Genomic DNA, 17,547 nt, shown 5'->3' on the forward strand with positions numbered 1-17,547 from the left:
TGGGCTAAAGTTGTGCCAGGGGAGTTTTAGGTTGGATATTAGGAAGAACTTCTTTACCGAGAGGGTCGTTAGGTATTGTAATGGGCTGCCCAGGGAAGTGGTGGAGTCACCATCCCTGGAGGTCTTTAAAAGACATTTAGATGTAGAGCTTAAGGATATGGTTTAGTGGAGGACTTGTTAGTGTTAGGTCAGAGGTTGGACTAGGTGATCTTGGAGGTCTCTTCCAACCTAGATGATTCTGTGATTCTTTACCACGAGTCTGAATAGTGACACCATGTGGCATATATCTGTAAGTAGTACCTGTAAGTCAGTGGACCAACATCTGCTCACACCAGTTAAAGATGGCCCTCACAAGTAAATTAAGCCAAAATCAGTAGTTTATCAGCAAAAAGGTTCTACATTTCTGGTTCAACAAGACTCTATCAGTAATATCCTTAATACCTACAAGGTATTGCAGTATCACACCTAATGTTAGGAACATTGTGAACAGTCTTCATTTGTTCACTAAAACTTACATACAACATGTTAATTAGTTAAAAAAAAATCTCAACACAAAAATCAGTAGTTGGAGTTTTTATTTCCAAAGGGCAAAACATTTAAAATAAAATTAAGTTCTAACAATTCTTAGAAGTCCACAGAGGATAAGTTTACTGATAGTTTAGTATCAGAAAAAAAGAAAAAAGAAAAAAAAAACCTGTTAACATTCCAGATTACTGTAGAAAAAGTGTATATCACACTTAGGGCATACAAGATTTACAGCAAACAAAAAATACCCTGTTTTAGAAGTAATCTCCCTTCCAAATAGGTTTTCATTTTAGTGCATCCTATCTCATAGACTTTACATTTACATTTCTCTATATACAAAAAGGTACAACAAATTGGTACAGTATTTATTGCAACAAATTAAGGATGCTATAATATACACAGTTTTAATTAGCCCCTCCCCAACTTGCATATCCTCTTGCTTCTTACTCCTCCCTTGAAGCAGTCTCAGGTTCTAAGATTAAGTTTTTTCATTGAAAGGCACGTACTTATCTACAACAGAAGAAATCAACGCATTAATGTGGAATATCTTGTTTCAAGGGTAACTTTAGTCCATATTTTTAAAGACCAAATTTTAAGACAACAAAAAACAATATTACGTTACTAAATTTGTCCATAAAAACACTTAGTTACCACATTATTGTGAAGTGCCATAAAACACCATTCATTGAAATAGAAAAATAGAAATTTTTTAATATAGAAATATTAATAGAAATAGAAAAACAGTGCATTTCAAAGACACATTTGCCCTCTTCCACACATTAGACGTATTTTTGAAGTAGACAGGTTAAATAGTGAATAGATATGTTGTCACATGAAGTGAACTACATGCTTCATATCTAATTACAGATCTCCATATATTATTATTTTTAATATATATATATATGTAGGCAGTTTATAAGATTAAATACCTCTTAAGACACAGTGAACTTACAAGGCTCTTGAGTTCCTATTCAAATTTTGGTAACTTTAAGTAGCATTCCATAACTGGAATGCTATCATAATGATATTATGATATGGAATGCTATTATGATAGCATTCCATAACTGGAATGCTATCATAAATAGAATTATTGTTTACCTCGTGACTTGCAGTGCAGCAAGTAGAGCATGCATGAAGTGATTTAATGAAGACTGTAAACTATCAGTGTGATCGCACTGGGTTTACGTGGAAAGGGTTTTGCTAGCAGAGGGTTGCATGGGTGGCCTCTTTGAGCAAAGCCCAGCAGCTGCCCCATGTTACATCAGAGCCAACACCAGGTGGCTCCAAAAGGGACCTGCTGCTGGCCACAGCTGAGCCAGTAAGTCACGCTGGTTGGGCCTTTGTAAGAGCAGACTTCAGAAAGGGAAAATAATCTGCTGCACAACAGCTGAATCAGCTTTTGTGCAGATGCTGCTGAACCAGCCCCGCAGCACCACAGTGCCGCAGGAGGTGCTGCAGGCAGGCAGCAGCAGTTCCCCTGCGGGCTGTGCAGGGAGAGGCCCCTGGTGGAGCAGGCTGTCCCCCTGCAGCCCATGGGTCCCCCATGGAGCAGATCTCCACGCTGCAGCCCCCCCATGGGTGGAGGAGCCCCCGCTGGAGCAGGTGGATGTGGCCTGGAGGAGGCTGCGGCCCATGGAGAGCCCACACAGGAGCAGGGGGTCTGGGGGGAGCTGCCGCCCACCTGTGGGGGACCCGTGCTGGAGCAGTTTGCTCCTGGGGAATGGATGGACGGACCCCGTGGTATGGAGCTGTGTGGGAGCAGGTCTTGAAGAGCTGCTGCCTGTGGGCAGCCCCTGCAGGCTCAGTTTGGGAAGGGGCATCCTGTGGGAGGGACCCCACACTGGAAAGAAGGTGTTTTTCCTTTTGGGGGGTAAGTGGTTTTTTGTTTGCTTTCAGTTCTCACTGCTCTAGTCTGTTAGTAATAAACAATAAAGTACATTAATCTCCAAATGCTGAATCTGTTTTGCTCATAATGTTAATCGGTCAATGATCTTGTTCTCATGAGCCTTTTTTTCTTATCTTCTCCCTCCATTCTTTAGAGGAGTGAAAGCAGCATGGTAGAGCATAGCTGCCCATCAGCTTAAAGCCACCACAATCTGTCATGCAGATACAAAAGATTTAGTTGAAAGAAGGTAAAATAAACTAACTGAAAAAGTGTATTCCTAATTATTGATATATGTTATATACATATGTAAATAAGGTCCTCGATACCAGCTTTCAAGCTTTCTTTCTAGCAATGCTGTCCCTTTGCAAAGTTTGGGCAGCATTTTATTAACCTCATCTATACTGAGCTTTGTTGAGCACATTCAGATTGTCCAGCACTGTTTTTCTCCTATGTACAAACATTATTTCAAGATAACAGTAACTTCTGTCAGAAGAAATTTTTAGAGCTTCTCCCTACACAGCTAGCTCTCAGTATACGTACGCAGAGTAAATTTGCTTTATCGACTATATATAACTTAAAGTATTTGATTCTTGTAATGGCTCTGATCACTTAAGCGCTTACTTTCTGAGCTATTCTGAAACAACAGTAACATTATCTTCCTCTATTATCTATTGTTATTCACTTCTGTGGTTATTACTTTTATTCTGTTTATTTCCTCAGCATGTTAACAGAAACATCTGCTGTTTGGTTAGATCACTCATTTGCTCCAATTAAATTATTTTTCTTGCAGTTTGGCTCAAGAGTGACATTATCACCTCTTCTGTAAGCCAACACCATTACACTTTATGCCATTTTGGAGGCCGGAAGGAAGGAAGGAAGGAAGGAAGGAATCCCTATGCTACAAATTGTATCACTATATATTTATATAGTGATATCTATCACCCCAGGCTATGACTTGTTCTAACCTTGTTCAAATATTCCACTTTTCCCACTTTTTCTGAGCTTTTGGACTTGGATCAAAACATTGTGTATTTTTAGTTTTCATCTGAAACTGATGCTTTTAAATCAAATACTATGTATGCACTGGAGGTTCTTCCATCAACAAGATGCCACAGTATGTGAGGAGCTAATTGTTAATGTTAACACTAATAAACACTTGACTTATCTTACAACAGCTATGTCACGAGATAAATGAAATACTGCTAATCTATTCAAATTGTTTGTACCCTATGTCATTTCGACAACTATTTTTAAAATGGTCTGATCAGTAAGTTACTTTCAAACACTTCCAAATTACTTGGTATATCTAAAGCAAACTGATTTGCAGCAGTACTGAGAATAGCTGAACAGAAGTTGAGTATTTAGGACAGCTTTTTCCTCAACTACAACACCACGCCATAATGTTTTGTTTTTTTCTTAGATACCAAAGTTAACAGCAAGTGCACTCTGGCGCCTGCTGTCTACAGTCATAAAGCACCTTAAAACTCATAAAACATACTGCAGTCCTTACTGTTGTTGGTTCTATTTCATCCCATAAGGAATTGAAGTGAAATACCCAAGAATGGAATAACTGAAGTATGTAAAGCAGATAAACTTGGTTAGTTTTAGTAATGACACTATTTTTAACCAAAATATCCTACCTTCCTCTCCATTTTTCTGGAACTCATATGCTGAAGACAAATGGTGTTCTGGAGTAGATCAAGAGTAGCAGAAGTACTAAGTTTATCTTCTTGACCACTTAATTCTTGCCCATTTAAAATTTAAATGATCTTGATACCCTTTCTCCAACTACATATGAAACAAAGTAGTGAGCTGTTTCAGTCAAGATACTTATCATCCATACCTTCTCTGCATAGACATACAGCTCCTTTATACAAACCTTCGAGGATGATTGGCATCAAATAGTGTTGTATCATCATCATCATCATCTTGCTCTAAGGGAGTCAGCTCCATGTTTTCTATGTTTGTATCCAAAACTCCGTATCTTCGGGTTTTTCTGTTACGTCTTCGGAGCCTGAAATGTATTGTACGGTATGTAAGTTCTACAAATTTATCACTACTTTCAATTCCAACAATGCAAGAAGACCATCCCTTAAAACACAGCTATATTGATACTGATCATAAGTTTTAAGAAATTACCATATTTACACTGTAACACCCTTAGCTCAGTGAAATTCAGACTGTACACAATTCCAAGTGTGAAGAATTTACAAGAAATGACTGAAGCCAATAAAAATTTGTCACCTTTAGTTTAGTATAGAATTACTGCAGAGAATAAAAAAAGGCACTTAACAGCTAATACAAAAAAGTGAATACAAAACAGTGGTTAGTAACTATATGCAAGAGCCATATAAGAACATATGCAAGCACACTTCTAGCAGATCCTACAATTAAAAAAAATCACCTTGCTATGAATTTGGTACTTGCTTTATAAAACAGCAGATCAAATCAGAGATAAACTCAGCAAAACTGTAGGAGAGATTCAGCACAAACCATGGGTTCCATCATTTTAAATCTGATGCCTAGAGAAGACTTTACAAATAACATTAAGAAGCTTCACTGTTCATAATTGAGTCAATCACCCATACAATAACTAGCAGTAAAACATGCAGAACAGAGCTTGAAAAAAACAAAGATCTCTTTTTCATAGTAATGAGTAATAAACATCTTGCACTAATAACATTGCATATATAAAAATTCACTACCTGTTATATTGTAAGTGAATTTGTTTAGACCTTTGACCTTAAGTGTGAAATAGAATAAATTCTTGACATAAATGAAAACTTATGTGTAGAAGAGAATTAACTTTTTCAAACCAACTCATGGTGAGGGAAAACCTAAAAATACTCAGCAGACACTCACTATTCATCAAGGTCATTGCTACTGCAATCAGGAAATGGAGAGGTCAATTTCCTAATTTTAAAAACTAACACCTCAGCTATTTCCTCTTCAATACCAAACCTTGCATCCTCAGTTGTAGGATTTTTATTTTATTTTATTTTGATTTTTTTAACATTTTGAAGTAACAGAGAACCCGTAGAATCAATGTCATCTGCATTTCACAAAATTGATTCACAATGTGATTCATATTTCAAGATTAAGGCAGTACTTACAAACACTGTCTGAATTTTTCTTTCTTATGTTCACTGTGTGGGCCTGGGTCCCGTGTAAGCCTCAAGCATGCTTTTGGCTTTGCACAACTATAGGCATTGAATATACCTTGCTCAACTCTTTGAGGATCAGGAACTCAAGATAACTAGCTTCTCAGCAAACAATATACAAAGGTGTCTGTTACAAAATGCTGGCAGAGCCACTTTCAGCTAATTCATACTCACAAACAGCAGCTATGTGAGAGCAGTATGACTGAGTAAAGTTGTCTTAAAAACAAATACTTTCTAGACATTTAGTTAAAACCACAGAGACACAACATTTCCTCTAAGCAACACCTAAAATAGAATTTACAAACCTACATTAGGTGCCTAGGAAAGGCATTCATGGCTTTCAGGAATTTAAATACGAGAAGTTTCAAAGCTAATCATCAAAAAGAGTATAGTAAGTTATGCTTAAATAATATTATATACACTATACTATTGCTATACAACATATAGTCACCTCTGAGGCACCACTTCAGTCATCTTGTTAGAGAGATGAATATGATATTGAGAGTTATGACTTCAGAGTTTGTCCTGAACTCTGGTATGCTTTTTTATTCTTTTTATTTTTGCTTACTTATTTTTTAGATGTTACAGAAAAGAACCCTCCTTTTCACATTAAGCAGCATCCATTCTTGGTCTACATTATATCCCAGTGAATTAGACCTCCTTTTGTAGTTGAGAAACAAATACTAACATGTTCAGATGAGAAAGGTATAAAATATATACCTTTTTTGAAGCATGCAAACATATGATATTATATAAAAAAAAAAATAAATTATCAAGATAATTTCCTCCACCTGATTTGAAATAGAATCAACTGTTTGCCATATGTGATTCAGTACAACTTATTGCTTAAATCTAAGGCTAATCACAAAGACACGCAAATATCACCTTTCCGCTCAAGATAAAATTCATTTAATTTCAACAGACCTCAACATAGAAAGAAGTGGTATACTATAAAGTACCAAGCAGAAGAAAATTAGAAGCCTTATGATGAAAAATATGGTTGCTTCATACACATTGTGTCTTTCATTTTTGCTATGCAACTGACACTCGGACAAGCACTTGTGGACATGTGAGCAGTAGAAACCCTCTGCCATCCAGAGGGACCTTGGAGAGGTGGGCCTGTGCCAAACTCATGGGGTTCAACAAGGCCAAGTGCAAGGTCCTGCATCTGGGCCAGGGTAATCCCAAGCACAAATACAGGCTGGGTGGAGAATGGGTGCAGAGCAGCCCTGAGGAGAAGGACCTGGGGGCGTTGGCTGACAAGAAGGCCAACATGAGCTGTCAATGTGCACCTGCAGCCCAGAAAGCCAACCATATCTTGGGCTGCATCAAAGGAAACAAGGCTAGCAGGGCTGCAAAGGTGATTGTCCCCCTCCACTCTGCTCTCTTGAGACCCCACCTGGAGCACTGTGTTCAGCTCTGGAGCCCCCAGCACAAGGAGATGGACGTTTTGGAGTTAGTCCAGAGGAGGGCCACAAAAATGATCAAGGGTCTGGAGCACCTCTTCTACAAACACAAGCTGAGGGAGCTGGGCTTGTTCAGCCTATAGAAGACAAGACTCCGCGGAGACCTTATAACAACTGCCTGATACCTAAACGAGGCCTGCTGGAAAGCTGGGGAGGGACTCTGTCAGGGAGTGTGGTGATAATAGAAAGAGTAATGTATTTAAACGAAAAATAAAAATCTATATATATATATAGATTCAAGTGAATGCTGTTGAGAAACTGACAAAAGAATTACTAGTGACATAAAAACTTTATCTGTATACAGATTAGTTACCAAACTAAAGCTAAAACAATACTGGAAATGCTTATATGACATACCTGTATGATTACTAGGACACTAAAGCACCATCAAGAAAAACAAACTTAGGTCTGGCTACCATGTGACTGTTAGGAAGAAAACGTAGGACAAAAGCCCAATTTTGTTAAAGTCTGTAGCATTCTCTACTGCTCTCAGCAACTTAATGCAGACTATTTTTATCTCTGTAGTTACAACTTGTGGTCTAAGAAGATGAAGTTACAAAAAATGGCATTAAAAGTTCATAAAAAGACTCATATTTTTCTGTGTTCAGTTCCAATCCTTTTTCAAAGACAGCTGACAGCAATAGAGGAATCTGCAATAAAATACGAGCAAATAGTATGACAATAACATCAAAGATCGTATAAATAACAGATTGTTAAAAGGGGAGATAAATAAGAAATACTGGTGGCCAAAAAAAAAAGGCAGAAAATATGAGAATATGAGAGTAGAAGCAAAACAGGTCAAGTTCAAAGCACATCTAAGAAACATGAAAAAGGACAAAGGACATAGGAGGGTGAGGGGGTGAGATTTTTTTTTATACTACCCTAATTTGTGCAGTACAAGCAACTACCCTTGCTACAAACCACAAAGACTGAAAACAAGATCATTTCAATACAGTATGAATTGCTAATTAACCTTTCTATGTAAAGTGCCTTTCTACTAGTAGCTTTTTACTGATAGTAAGCTCTCCAATAAACCAATCTCCCCTGTTCCCTACTACTCAGCTTCACAATACTTTAGAGGATTCTGCGAAGTACATGACAAGGGAATTGTAGCTCTCGAATCACCTCAAGCCTCAACTGTTACTTACAGGCCAGCAGCATATATCGCCTTAAAAGTGAAAATCATCATTTTTTGATCAACAGTTCAAAGACTGACTACTTTCAAATACGTGGATAAGTTGAAGTAAACACAGCTCAGGAAAAAAAAAAAATATATATATATATGTATATATATGTCATTGAGGAGTTTGGTAATGGTCTTTGTGACAGAACTAAATTTTAGCTGTCCCAGAGCTGACCCAGTGTTGGGAAAGTCACACCCTGAAGTGTAGTGCCTGGTATGAGAAAACAAGATACAGCCCATTCACATTCTCCATTAATGAATATATTTCAAACTACATGGATTCTTCCTGAGCCATGACCTGGGTCAGTTACAAAACATATTCTCAATAAAAATAAAGTTATCACTTTATTTCACCCTAACTGAGCCCTCCTTTTTCTTTTTCTATTTTTTTTTCCTCCCCTGTGAAGGGCACGCATGAGCTACATGTTTATATCCATAAAATAAATTCAACAATCCAAATCCAAAGGCTTACAAATAATTTCCTGGAAAAGTACTTTAAGTTGAAATTATGGAACACAATTCATGCTGAACCATGTTCTGTCTTAACATGCCACATTGTGTAGCACACTAACAGCTGTCTAAAAGAAAAAATAGCCATTTCATCTCATCTGCTACACTTGCTTTCTCATCATCTCAGAAAGACTAGAGAACTAATGGCGTGTACTTCTTCCTACATAAACACCAAAGACAACCTTTGACTGCAATAGGCTTCATGTAAAAACAACAGAGCTGTACAGACAAGAGGAAGGAGGGTAAACAAAGGATGCATGAATTGCAACACTGGCATTTCTGTGCATCATAAAGTGCAAACAGAGAGCATTTTTTGTAAAGTATCAAATCTAAGAGGCAAAAAAGGCAATAAAACTAAAGCTGGTAGACTAAACAAGGCATCATACTGTCCAAGCTTTCTTACTCCCAGCTTTGATAGATGTGCTGCTGTGTGATCTTGCTGCTACACACCTCGTTCCTTGAAAATCTTCTGTTATAAAAGGAAGGTGCAGGCAGCTCAACCTTTATAACAAGGCGAGTGAAACAAGTCCCACATATAAAACTAGAAATAAAATCAAGATACATTGTTTTCCTGACAGAGAAACTGCATCATCAGCAATGTCAGCGAGAAGGTCCACGGGAGCTTCCTATAGTTTACACAACCATACTCGGAAAAAAGTAGTTATAGCCACAATAGCAAAGTTGTAACAGCTCTCAAGTTTTTCTTGAGAATGGATTTTCAGGGAACCACCTTGAAACAAAGTCAAATGGCTCTGAAAACAGAAAAGTTGTATCTTTATCAGAATGTACAAAATTTATTAATTATCGACCTCCATTAAGAAAGACTGCAAGTTTCTGATGTGGTAAAGAATGTGTAGTGGCTACAGACTGAATTGTTTTGTAAAGAATCTTCCTTCAGTTTCTATACCTGAGCTATCTTTTATAATATCTAAATTTCTGACAAATAATTGTTTGAGTGTAACAAAACTACTCCACTAGCAGAACAATAAAAATAGCTGTAAAACCTCAAAATTGTTGAGAGCACAAATAGAACGTGCAGCCATTTTCTCTCAGACCAACACTAGCAAACAAGCATTTAATCTCACTTGGATTTAAGGTTGCTGCTACAAGTCAATCTCCAAGTTAATCTGAACTGCTTACTACAGGCATAGATTGAATGTTTCAGACAAGCACTTCTAACCAGGAGCACCTTAAAAGTGCAGCTGTCAGGAGCTTATCAATCCCAAAATGGACTGGTGCAAGCGGGTGATTGTTTTTGTGCACTAAAAACAAAATCAACTAGGCATGCACTTAAACACAAGAGTGTACTGAAAAAGAAAAAAAAAGAAAAAAAAAAAAAGGCTTTTAAGATCTAATCCTCTAAAGTGGTAACTACTTATTTAGTTGTCCCTAATCCTAACAAGACAAGTACAGAGAAATTGGTGTTTTGTTTTGAGAGTGGGTATGTATGCTGTGCTAATTTAAGCAAGACTTTCACTTCACATTACCCCAGTGCTGGCCAACTTTGTGTTCATTCCGGAAGAGGTTTGTTTAACAATGTTTCCCAAAACAAAGCAAAACAAACAAAAAAAAGTCAACTGCATATTTATTTTCTAGATGTTGTAAAAAGTTCCACTGAAACTCTAGTGGACATGGTTCTTAAAACAAAGAATTAAAATCAGCTGCTAATGAAGTTGTGAAGTGTGTAAGTAAATCTATACGAGCTTGAAAGAGAATTACATCTGTTTAAAGAAACAGCCTGATAACAGGCTGATTTGGTAACAACAAAAAGTGGAAGTATTCACAGCCCTGTGCAGTGAGTTGACCTCAGCTGGCTGCCCAGAGCATGCCACGCTGCTATCTCAGCCCCCCACACCAGCGCAGGGCCAGAAAATGAGATGAAAAAAATTCCTGGACTGAGATAAGGCGTGGGAGATCACTCACCAGATACTGCTGCGGGCAAAACAGACTCAACTTGGGGAAGATTAATTCAGTGCCGATCCATACCAGAGTAGCGCAGTGAGACCTGAAAGTTATGAACACCTTCTTCCCTCATCTCCCCCTGACTTCCCAGGCTCAACTTCACTCCCACTCTTCCACCTTCTCCCTGCCCCTGAGCACCTCAGCAGGGTGAGGAATGGGGGCTGCGGTCAGATCACAGAGCTTTTATCTGTGATAAAAGCCCATACTGTTCCCCTGCTCCGGCGTGGGGTCCATCCCAGGGGATGCAGCCTTTCACAAGCTGCTCCAACAGGGGTCCTGATCTCAAGCAGGGGAACTTCTGCCCTGGAGCCTGGAGCACCTCCTGCCCTCCTGCTGCGCTGATCTGTGTGTCTGCAAGGCTGTTTTTCACTCCTCTCCCAGCTGCTGTTTCACAGCATTTTTTTCCCTCCTTCAATCTGCGGTCCCAGAGGCCCACCCAGCATCACTCCCTGGCTCAGCTCTGGCCAGCAGCAGGTCCCTTTTGGAGCAGCTGGAGCTGGCTCTGCTCTGACATGGGGCAGCTGCTGGGCTCTGCTCACAGAGGCCACCCCTGCAGCCCCCTGCTACAAAGCCTTACCACATCAACCCAATACAGATTTCACTTGCTGAGTCAAGGTGCATCTAGCAACTGAATAATAATCTTGCTCAAAAATACAATCAAATTTGAACTTGAGGTCTAATTTCCTAATATCATAGAATGGTTTGGGTTGGAAGGGACCTTAAAGATCACCTGGTTTCAACTCCCCTCCCATGGGCTGGGACACCTTCCACTACACCAGGTTGCCCAAAGCCCCATCCAGCCTGGCCTTGAACACCTCCAGGGACAGTGCATCTGCGGGTTCCCTGGGAAACCTGGTCCTGGTGTACTTGCCACCCACTGAGTGAAGAATTTCTTCCTTACATCTAGTCTAGATCTACCTTCTTTCAGTTTAAAACCATTACTCCTTGTCTTGTCACCACAGCCCCTGACAAAGAGTCCCTCCCCAGCTTTTTCCTGTAGGCCCCCTTTAGGTACCAGCAGGCAGCTATAAGGTCTCCATGCAGCCTTCTCTTCTCCAGGCTGAACAACCCCAGCTCCCTGAGCCTGTCTTTGCAGGAGAGGTGCTCCAGACCTCTGATCACCTTTGTGGCCTTCTGCTGGACTCGTTCTATCATGTCCATGTCCTGCTTGTGCTGGTGGCCCCAGACCTGGATGCAACACTCCAGGTGGGGTCTCACAAGAGCAGAGTAGATGGGGACAATCACCTTCCTCAAGCTGCTGGTAATGCTTCTTTTGATGCAGCCCAGGATACAGTTGGCTTATTGGGCTGCAAGTACACACCGCCTCGGCTCACACTGAGACATCAACCAACACCCCCAAGGTCCTTCTCCTCAGGGCTGCTCTCCACCCAGCCCATATTAGTGCTTTGGATTGCCCCGGCCCAGATGCAAGACCTTGCACTTGGCCTTGTTGAACCTCATGAAGCTCACATAGGCCCACCTCTCCAGCCTGTCCAGGTCCCTCTGGATGGCATCCCTTCCCTCCAGCGTGTCAACTGCACCACACAGCCTGGTGTCATCAGCAAACTTGCTGAGGGTGCACTCAATCTCTCTGTCCGTGTCACCGACAAAGAAGATAAACAGCACCAACCCCAGTACTGACCTCTGAGGAACAACCACTTGTCACTGATCTCCACATGAACATTAAGCCGTTGACCACTACTCTTTGAGTGTGACCATCCAGCCAGTGCCTTACTCACCCAGTGGTCCTTCCCTCAGACCCATTACTCTCCAAATTAGAGACAAGGATATAATGGGAGACCGTGTCAAATGCTGTGCACAAGTTCACGCAGATGATGTCAGTTGCACTTCCCCTGTCCACCAATGCTGTGACCCCACTGCAGAAGGCCACCAGATGTGTCAGACACGAGCTGCCCTTGGTGAAGCCATGTGAGCTGTCACCAATCACCTCCTTATTTTCTATGCACCTCAGCACAGTTTCCAGGAGGATCTGTTCTGTGATCCTGCCAGGCACAGAGGCGAGACCGACTGGCCTTAGTTCCTGGGGCCCTCCTATTTTCCCTTTTTTAAAATGATGATTATTTCCCCTTTTCCAGCCAGTGGGAACTTCATTAGACTACCACGACTTCTCAAATTAGATGGAGAGGGGAATAGCAACTACATCCGCCAGTTTCCTCAACAGCTGTGGATGTAACCTATCCCATGGTCTTGTGCACCTTCAGGTTCCTTCGATGGTCTCAAACCTGATCTTCATCGTTGTCCTAGGCCTTGCCTTTGCCTTCTGGGGCCTGGGCCACATGGCTGGAGCTTTTGTTAGTGAAGGCTGTGGCCAAGATGTCACTGAGTACCTCAGCCTTTTTCATATCCCAGAAAGCAGACCTCCCATTTCCTTCCAGGGAGGGCCCACGGTTTCCCTCATCTTCCTTTTATCACCAATGTACCTACAGAAGCCACTTTTAGCACCTGCAGAGCCAGGTTGGCTTACACTTCAACAACACCGAGTTCTTATGCTGTACCAGCTTTGAATTTAAACCAGCTTTTTTTTGCCATAAAATGGGATTACTTATGTTACGGTAAAATATGCCACATTTAGGTTAGAATTCTGCTTAGTAAAGCCAGTGTGAAGGAATTATTTTTCCTTTGCTCTCAATAAGCAAAACTTTACTCAGCACTTCTCATATCAAGGCGCTATTCTGGTTAAGTGCCAGATTTTTGTTTTCTTTTTATTTTTTTTTTATTACTGTTTTGCGTATACACAATGCATCACCTTGAATCTAACTTTGTGTTGCCTCCAAGGACAGGGAACCTGCTAGTCACAGAGTAATGAAGCACTGCTGTAACCTGGAGCACGAATATTCATCTGCCTCAGAGAATCTGTGAAATAAGTGAGCTCAGTGCCCCTTCCTCCCACTCACAGACGCTTGAGACCACCAAGATGAGGATGATTTTCCCTGCAGGACCCCAGCGGAGGGGCACACACCAGGACGGTCGGTTCCAGACCTCACACAAGGGGCTGCAGACACTGGACACACAACACCAGGCTCAACCTTTCTGACAATACCGACAGCAGCTGAGACGCTCCTCCTGCAGCTCAAGCAACGCCAGGCTCTTACTCCTTCTGCTTCCCTGGCCTCCCCATACTCATCCTCCAACCACCCCCGCCGCCCCCCCGGCGGCGCCCCGCTCCCTCACCGCACGGTCCGGATGACGAAGTAGACGATGAGGGCGGCGCTGGCCAGCACCAGCACGGACAGGGCGCGCTGGGTCATGGGCTGCCCCTGCTCGGGCGGCGCCGACACCTCGGCCAGCCGCCCGCCGCCGCCGCCGCCCCGCGTGGCGCCGCCGCCCGCCGCCGGCTCCGTGGGCCGCGGGGAGGCGGAGGTGGCGGAGGCCCCGGCAGCGCCGCCGAGCGCTTCCCCGCAGCGCGCTGCCAGCACCAGCCCCGCCAGCAGCCAGGCGGGCGGCGGCGGCGGCCACATGCTGCTGCCCCCCGCCTTCCTCCTCCTCCTCCTCCTCCTTCTTCCTCCTGCTCCGGCCCCGCGGCCCAAGCAGCGGCCGGGCCCCGCCGCCGCCCGGCCCACGGAAGCGGAAGGGGTCGGAGCCCGGCGGCTGCCGCTGCCATGGAGGCGCCGGGGGGGCCGTGGCTGCGGGGCGGTGCCTGCACGCGGGGGGGTTGTTTTCTGTGGCTCTTTTTTTTTTTTTTTTTTGTGAATAGTAAACTACAGCAAGGAGTTCAGAGATCTGATCTGCATATTGAAGAAGAGGAAATAAAGCTTTGCAGTGATCCCCACTCTCTTAGCATGCTTGTTCAACCAGTTTTCAACAGACTTCATGGTAAATCAAGGTGAAAAAAAATAAAGAAAAAAGACAAATCAAAACACCAAGCCAACCCAACAGTCTTTGTAACAGCTGGAGCAAAGTGCTACAGACTGCTGGCAGCCTCTCGCAGTGCCCATCCCTGCAGCCATTCGCGTGTTTCCCTGGCTCTGCCTCGCTCAGGGGTAGGGGGTGGGGGGCATGGGACGGAGCAGCTGCAGGGCCAGGGGTTTCTGCTGAGGGGCTGGGGCATTGCTGCTGCTCACCCCAGCACAGCGAGTGACTCTGGCCTCTCTCCCTTGTGCAGTTTGGGACACCCTTTGGCAGCTGCCGCTTTGGGGCAGGGGAGCAGCTCCTTGACCTCAGCTCTCCTCAGCCCACAAAGAGCCCAGAGGTCATGGACGTGCCATTGGACTGGATGTGCCCAGACTGTGGGCACAGTCAGGATGATGTTGCCTATGTGACTCTATGTCTCCACCAGCCTTGCTACACTTGTGCACTGCGGTGGGCAAAGAAAAATCCAAGTTGTCCCCTCTGCAATGAGACAATCAAGACCATCAAGTACTTGGTGAGGTCAGCAGACAATTACTTGGAGTGTGCTGCCCCAGAGCCTGCAGAGTGCTTGGCTGAGGGCCAGGAGGATGGGCAGGCGGCTGCAGAGCTGGTACCCAGGGCTCCTGAGCTCAGCTTCCCACACAAGGTCTGTGCAGCCTTTTTTCGAGATCACCTAGAAAACATCAAGTCCCTGCTCGCATGGCTGCAGCAGGAGCTGGAGATGATCTCTGGTGCCGAGTGGTGGGAGGTGGCTGCAGGCCAGACAGAGCACTGTGATCAGCTTCCTGTGCCTCTACAGGCATCGACAAGGAGGGCTTGGTGCAGGTGCTGCAGCCTTGCCTGAAAAAACAGACACTGCCATTTGTGGTGCGGCTCATCACTGCCGCGGTGGAGCTGTGCAGCACAGAGAGAGATCCACCAGCAGCACGACCACCAGGATGCCCATGCTGCAGGGGGCCAGGAAGACAGCCCCACGGCCACCCATGGCTACACCACCTCTCCACAGGGAACTCATGCCCATGGCCCAGACCGCTCCATCAGCCCTGTGGGCACCAGCACTGTGGAGCTCCTATGCATCGTGGTGGGAGTCCCAGGCACCCCCCAAGTGCGCCTGCCACCCCAGAAGAGGAGGAGCCACCTGAGGAGCCAGGGCAGGTGGCAGCAGGTCCCTCTGCCCAGGGCAGGGAGTGCTTTCCCGGGGGGTCCCAGTGAACCCCAAAAAGGAGGGCCAGCAGCAGCCCCCAGGACTCTTCCCAGCCCTGCAAGAGGCCAACCCAACAACAGGACTAGGTGGGCACCCCACAGCTTGCAGCATCACATCTCAAGCGGGCTGGGAGCCACTCCATTTTCTCTCACTCTACCTCTTAGAGAAAATAAAGAAATGCTACCAAAAGAGTCTATGTATTACTGACAGTGCAGACATTGCTGCTGTCCATAGCCATGTTGATTTCTTCCTCTTCTTGTGAGAACTGTGTCCAGAGAAAGTTTTGAAGTTGGTGAAGGGACTGGAGCACAAGTTTTATGAGGTGCGTCTGAGGCTCTTGTATGGTTTGTTGGTGTCGTGGTTTAACCCAGCCGGCAGCTAAACACCACACAGCCATTCACTCGCCCTCCCCCCTCCCTCTCTGGGACGGGGGAGAGAAATGGGAAGTGAACCCTGTGAGTTGAGATAAAGACAGTTTAATAAGACAGGAAAATAATAATAACAATAATAATGATAATGATAATGATAATGATAATGATAATGTTAATGATAATGATAATGATAATAATAATAATAATAATAATAATAATAATAATAATAATAATAATTAATAATAATAATAATAATACAATGGTGATAATAGGTAAGTAATAATAGTATGTACAAACAAGTGATGCACAATGCAATTGCTCACCACCCGCTGACCAATGCCCAGTTTAACCCCAAGCAGTCCGGCCCACTCTCCCCAGCTAGCCACCCCTATATATTGTTTAGCATGACGTCAGATGGTATGGAATACCCCTTTGGCTAGTTCGGGTCACCTGTCCTGGGTCTGTCCCCTCCCAGCTCTTACTGCACCCCCAGCCTGCCTGTTGGCAGGACAGAGCAAGAAGCTGAGATGTCCTTGGCTTGGTATAAGCACTGCTCTGCAACAATTAAAGCATCGGGGTGTTATCAGCACTCTTCTCATCCTAAGCCAAAACACAGCATTCCACCAGCTACTAGGAAGAAAATTAATTCTGTGCTAACTGAAACCAAGACAGTTGGTCAGCCTCCTGATTCACCTGGGGAGCCTGCAGTGACTGAAGTTGTCGATTATCCATTCCTAGAACTATTCAAGGCCAGGTTGGAAGAGGCTTTGAGCAACCTGATGTAGTGAATGGTGTCCCTGCCCATGGCAGAGGGGTCAGAATTAGATGATCTTTAAGGATCCTTCCACTCCAGACCATTCTGGAGTATTGTGTCCAGTTCTGGGCTCCCCAGTACAAGAGGGACATGGAACTACTGGAGCGAGACCAGAGGAGGGCTATGAAGATAATGAGTGGACTGGAGCACCTGTTGTATGAGGACAGGCTGAGAGAGCTGGGTCTGTTTAGCGTGGAAAAGAGAAGACTGAGGGTGGACTTCATCAATGCGTTTATACACAATGAGTTTATATCTGAGGGGAGGGAGTCAAGAGGATGAAGCCAGTCTCTTTTCAGTTGTGCCCAGAGAGAGGCCATGGGCACAAACTGAAGCACAGGAAGTTCCAGCTGAATATGAGGGGGCACTTTTTTACTGTGAGTACTGTGAGGGTGGCAGAGCACTGGAACAGGTTTCCCAGAGAGGTTGTGGAGTCTCCGTCTCTGGAGACTCCAGAGAAAAAATGGGTAAAATATGGGGATAGAAAAGAAGCCTTATGCATTTCTGCAGTTGAAGTATAGTTAACATGGGTAACAACCAGATTTTGTATATGGGCAGATTTTCTTTTTAATTTAGTTTATTATTATTATTATTTTATA

General features: G+C 43.6%; 1 protein-coding gene across 2 annotated transcripts; it reads right to left on the bottom strand.

Annotated features, from left to right (window-relative positions):
• Positions 1 to 558: 558 nt before the first annotated feature.
• On the bottom strand, positions 559 to 14,288 carry FAM174A (family with sequence similarity 174 member A). 2 transcript variants are annotated; one of them, XR_011091213.1, is made up of 4 exons: positions 13,885 to 14,288; positions 4,290 to 4,424; positions 4,051 to 4,198; positions 559 to 1,035 (listed from the first exon to the last, which is right to left on the bottom strand). XR_011091213.1 is itself a non-coding variant. In XM_068667182.1 (3 exons), the coding sequence occupies exons 1-3, from the start codon at positions 14,169 to 14,171 to the stop codon at positions 1,032 to 1,034; spliced, it is 426 nt and encodes a 141-aa protein (XP_068523283.1). In that variant the 5' UTR covers positions 14,172 to 14,283; the 3' UTR covers positions 559 to 1,031. The 2 variants fall into 2 exon arrangements, 1 of the variants encoding a protein (XP_068523283.1); XM_068667182.1 differs by lacking the exon at positions 4,051 to 4,198 and having other exon boundaries at positions 13,885 to 14,283.
• Positions 14,289 to 17,547: the final 3,259 nt, after the last annotated feature.

Source organism: Anas acuta, chromosome Z (genome assembly GCF_963932015.1).
Source record: "Anas acuta chromosome Z, bAnaAcu1.1, whole genome shotgun sequence".
Taxonomy (NCBI): Eukaryota; Metazoa; Chordata; class Aves; order Anseriformes; family Anatidae; genus Anas; species Anas acuta.

Coding starts and splice junctions, on each gene's coding strand:
- FAM174A (XM_068667182.1), bottom strand. CDS start 14,171: ATGTGGCCGCCGCCGCCGCCCGCCTGGCTGCTGGCGGGGCTGGTGCTG. Junction 4,425..13,884: donor TTCGTCATCCGGACCGTGCG/GTGAGGGAGCGG, acceptor AATACATTTCAG/GCTCCGAAGACGTAACAGAA.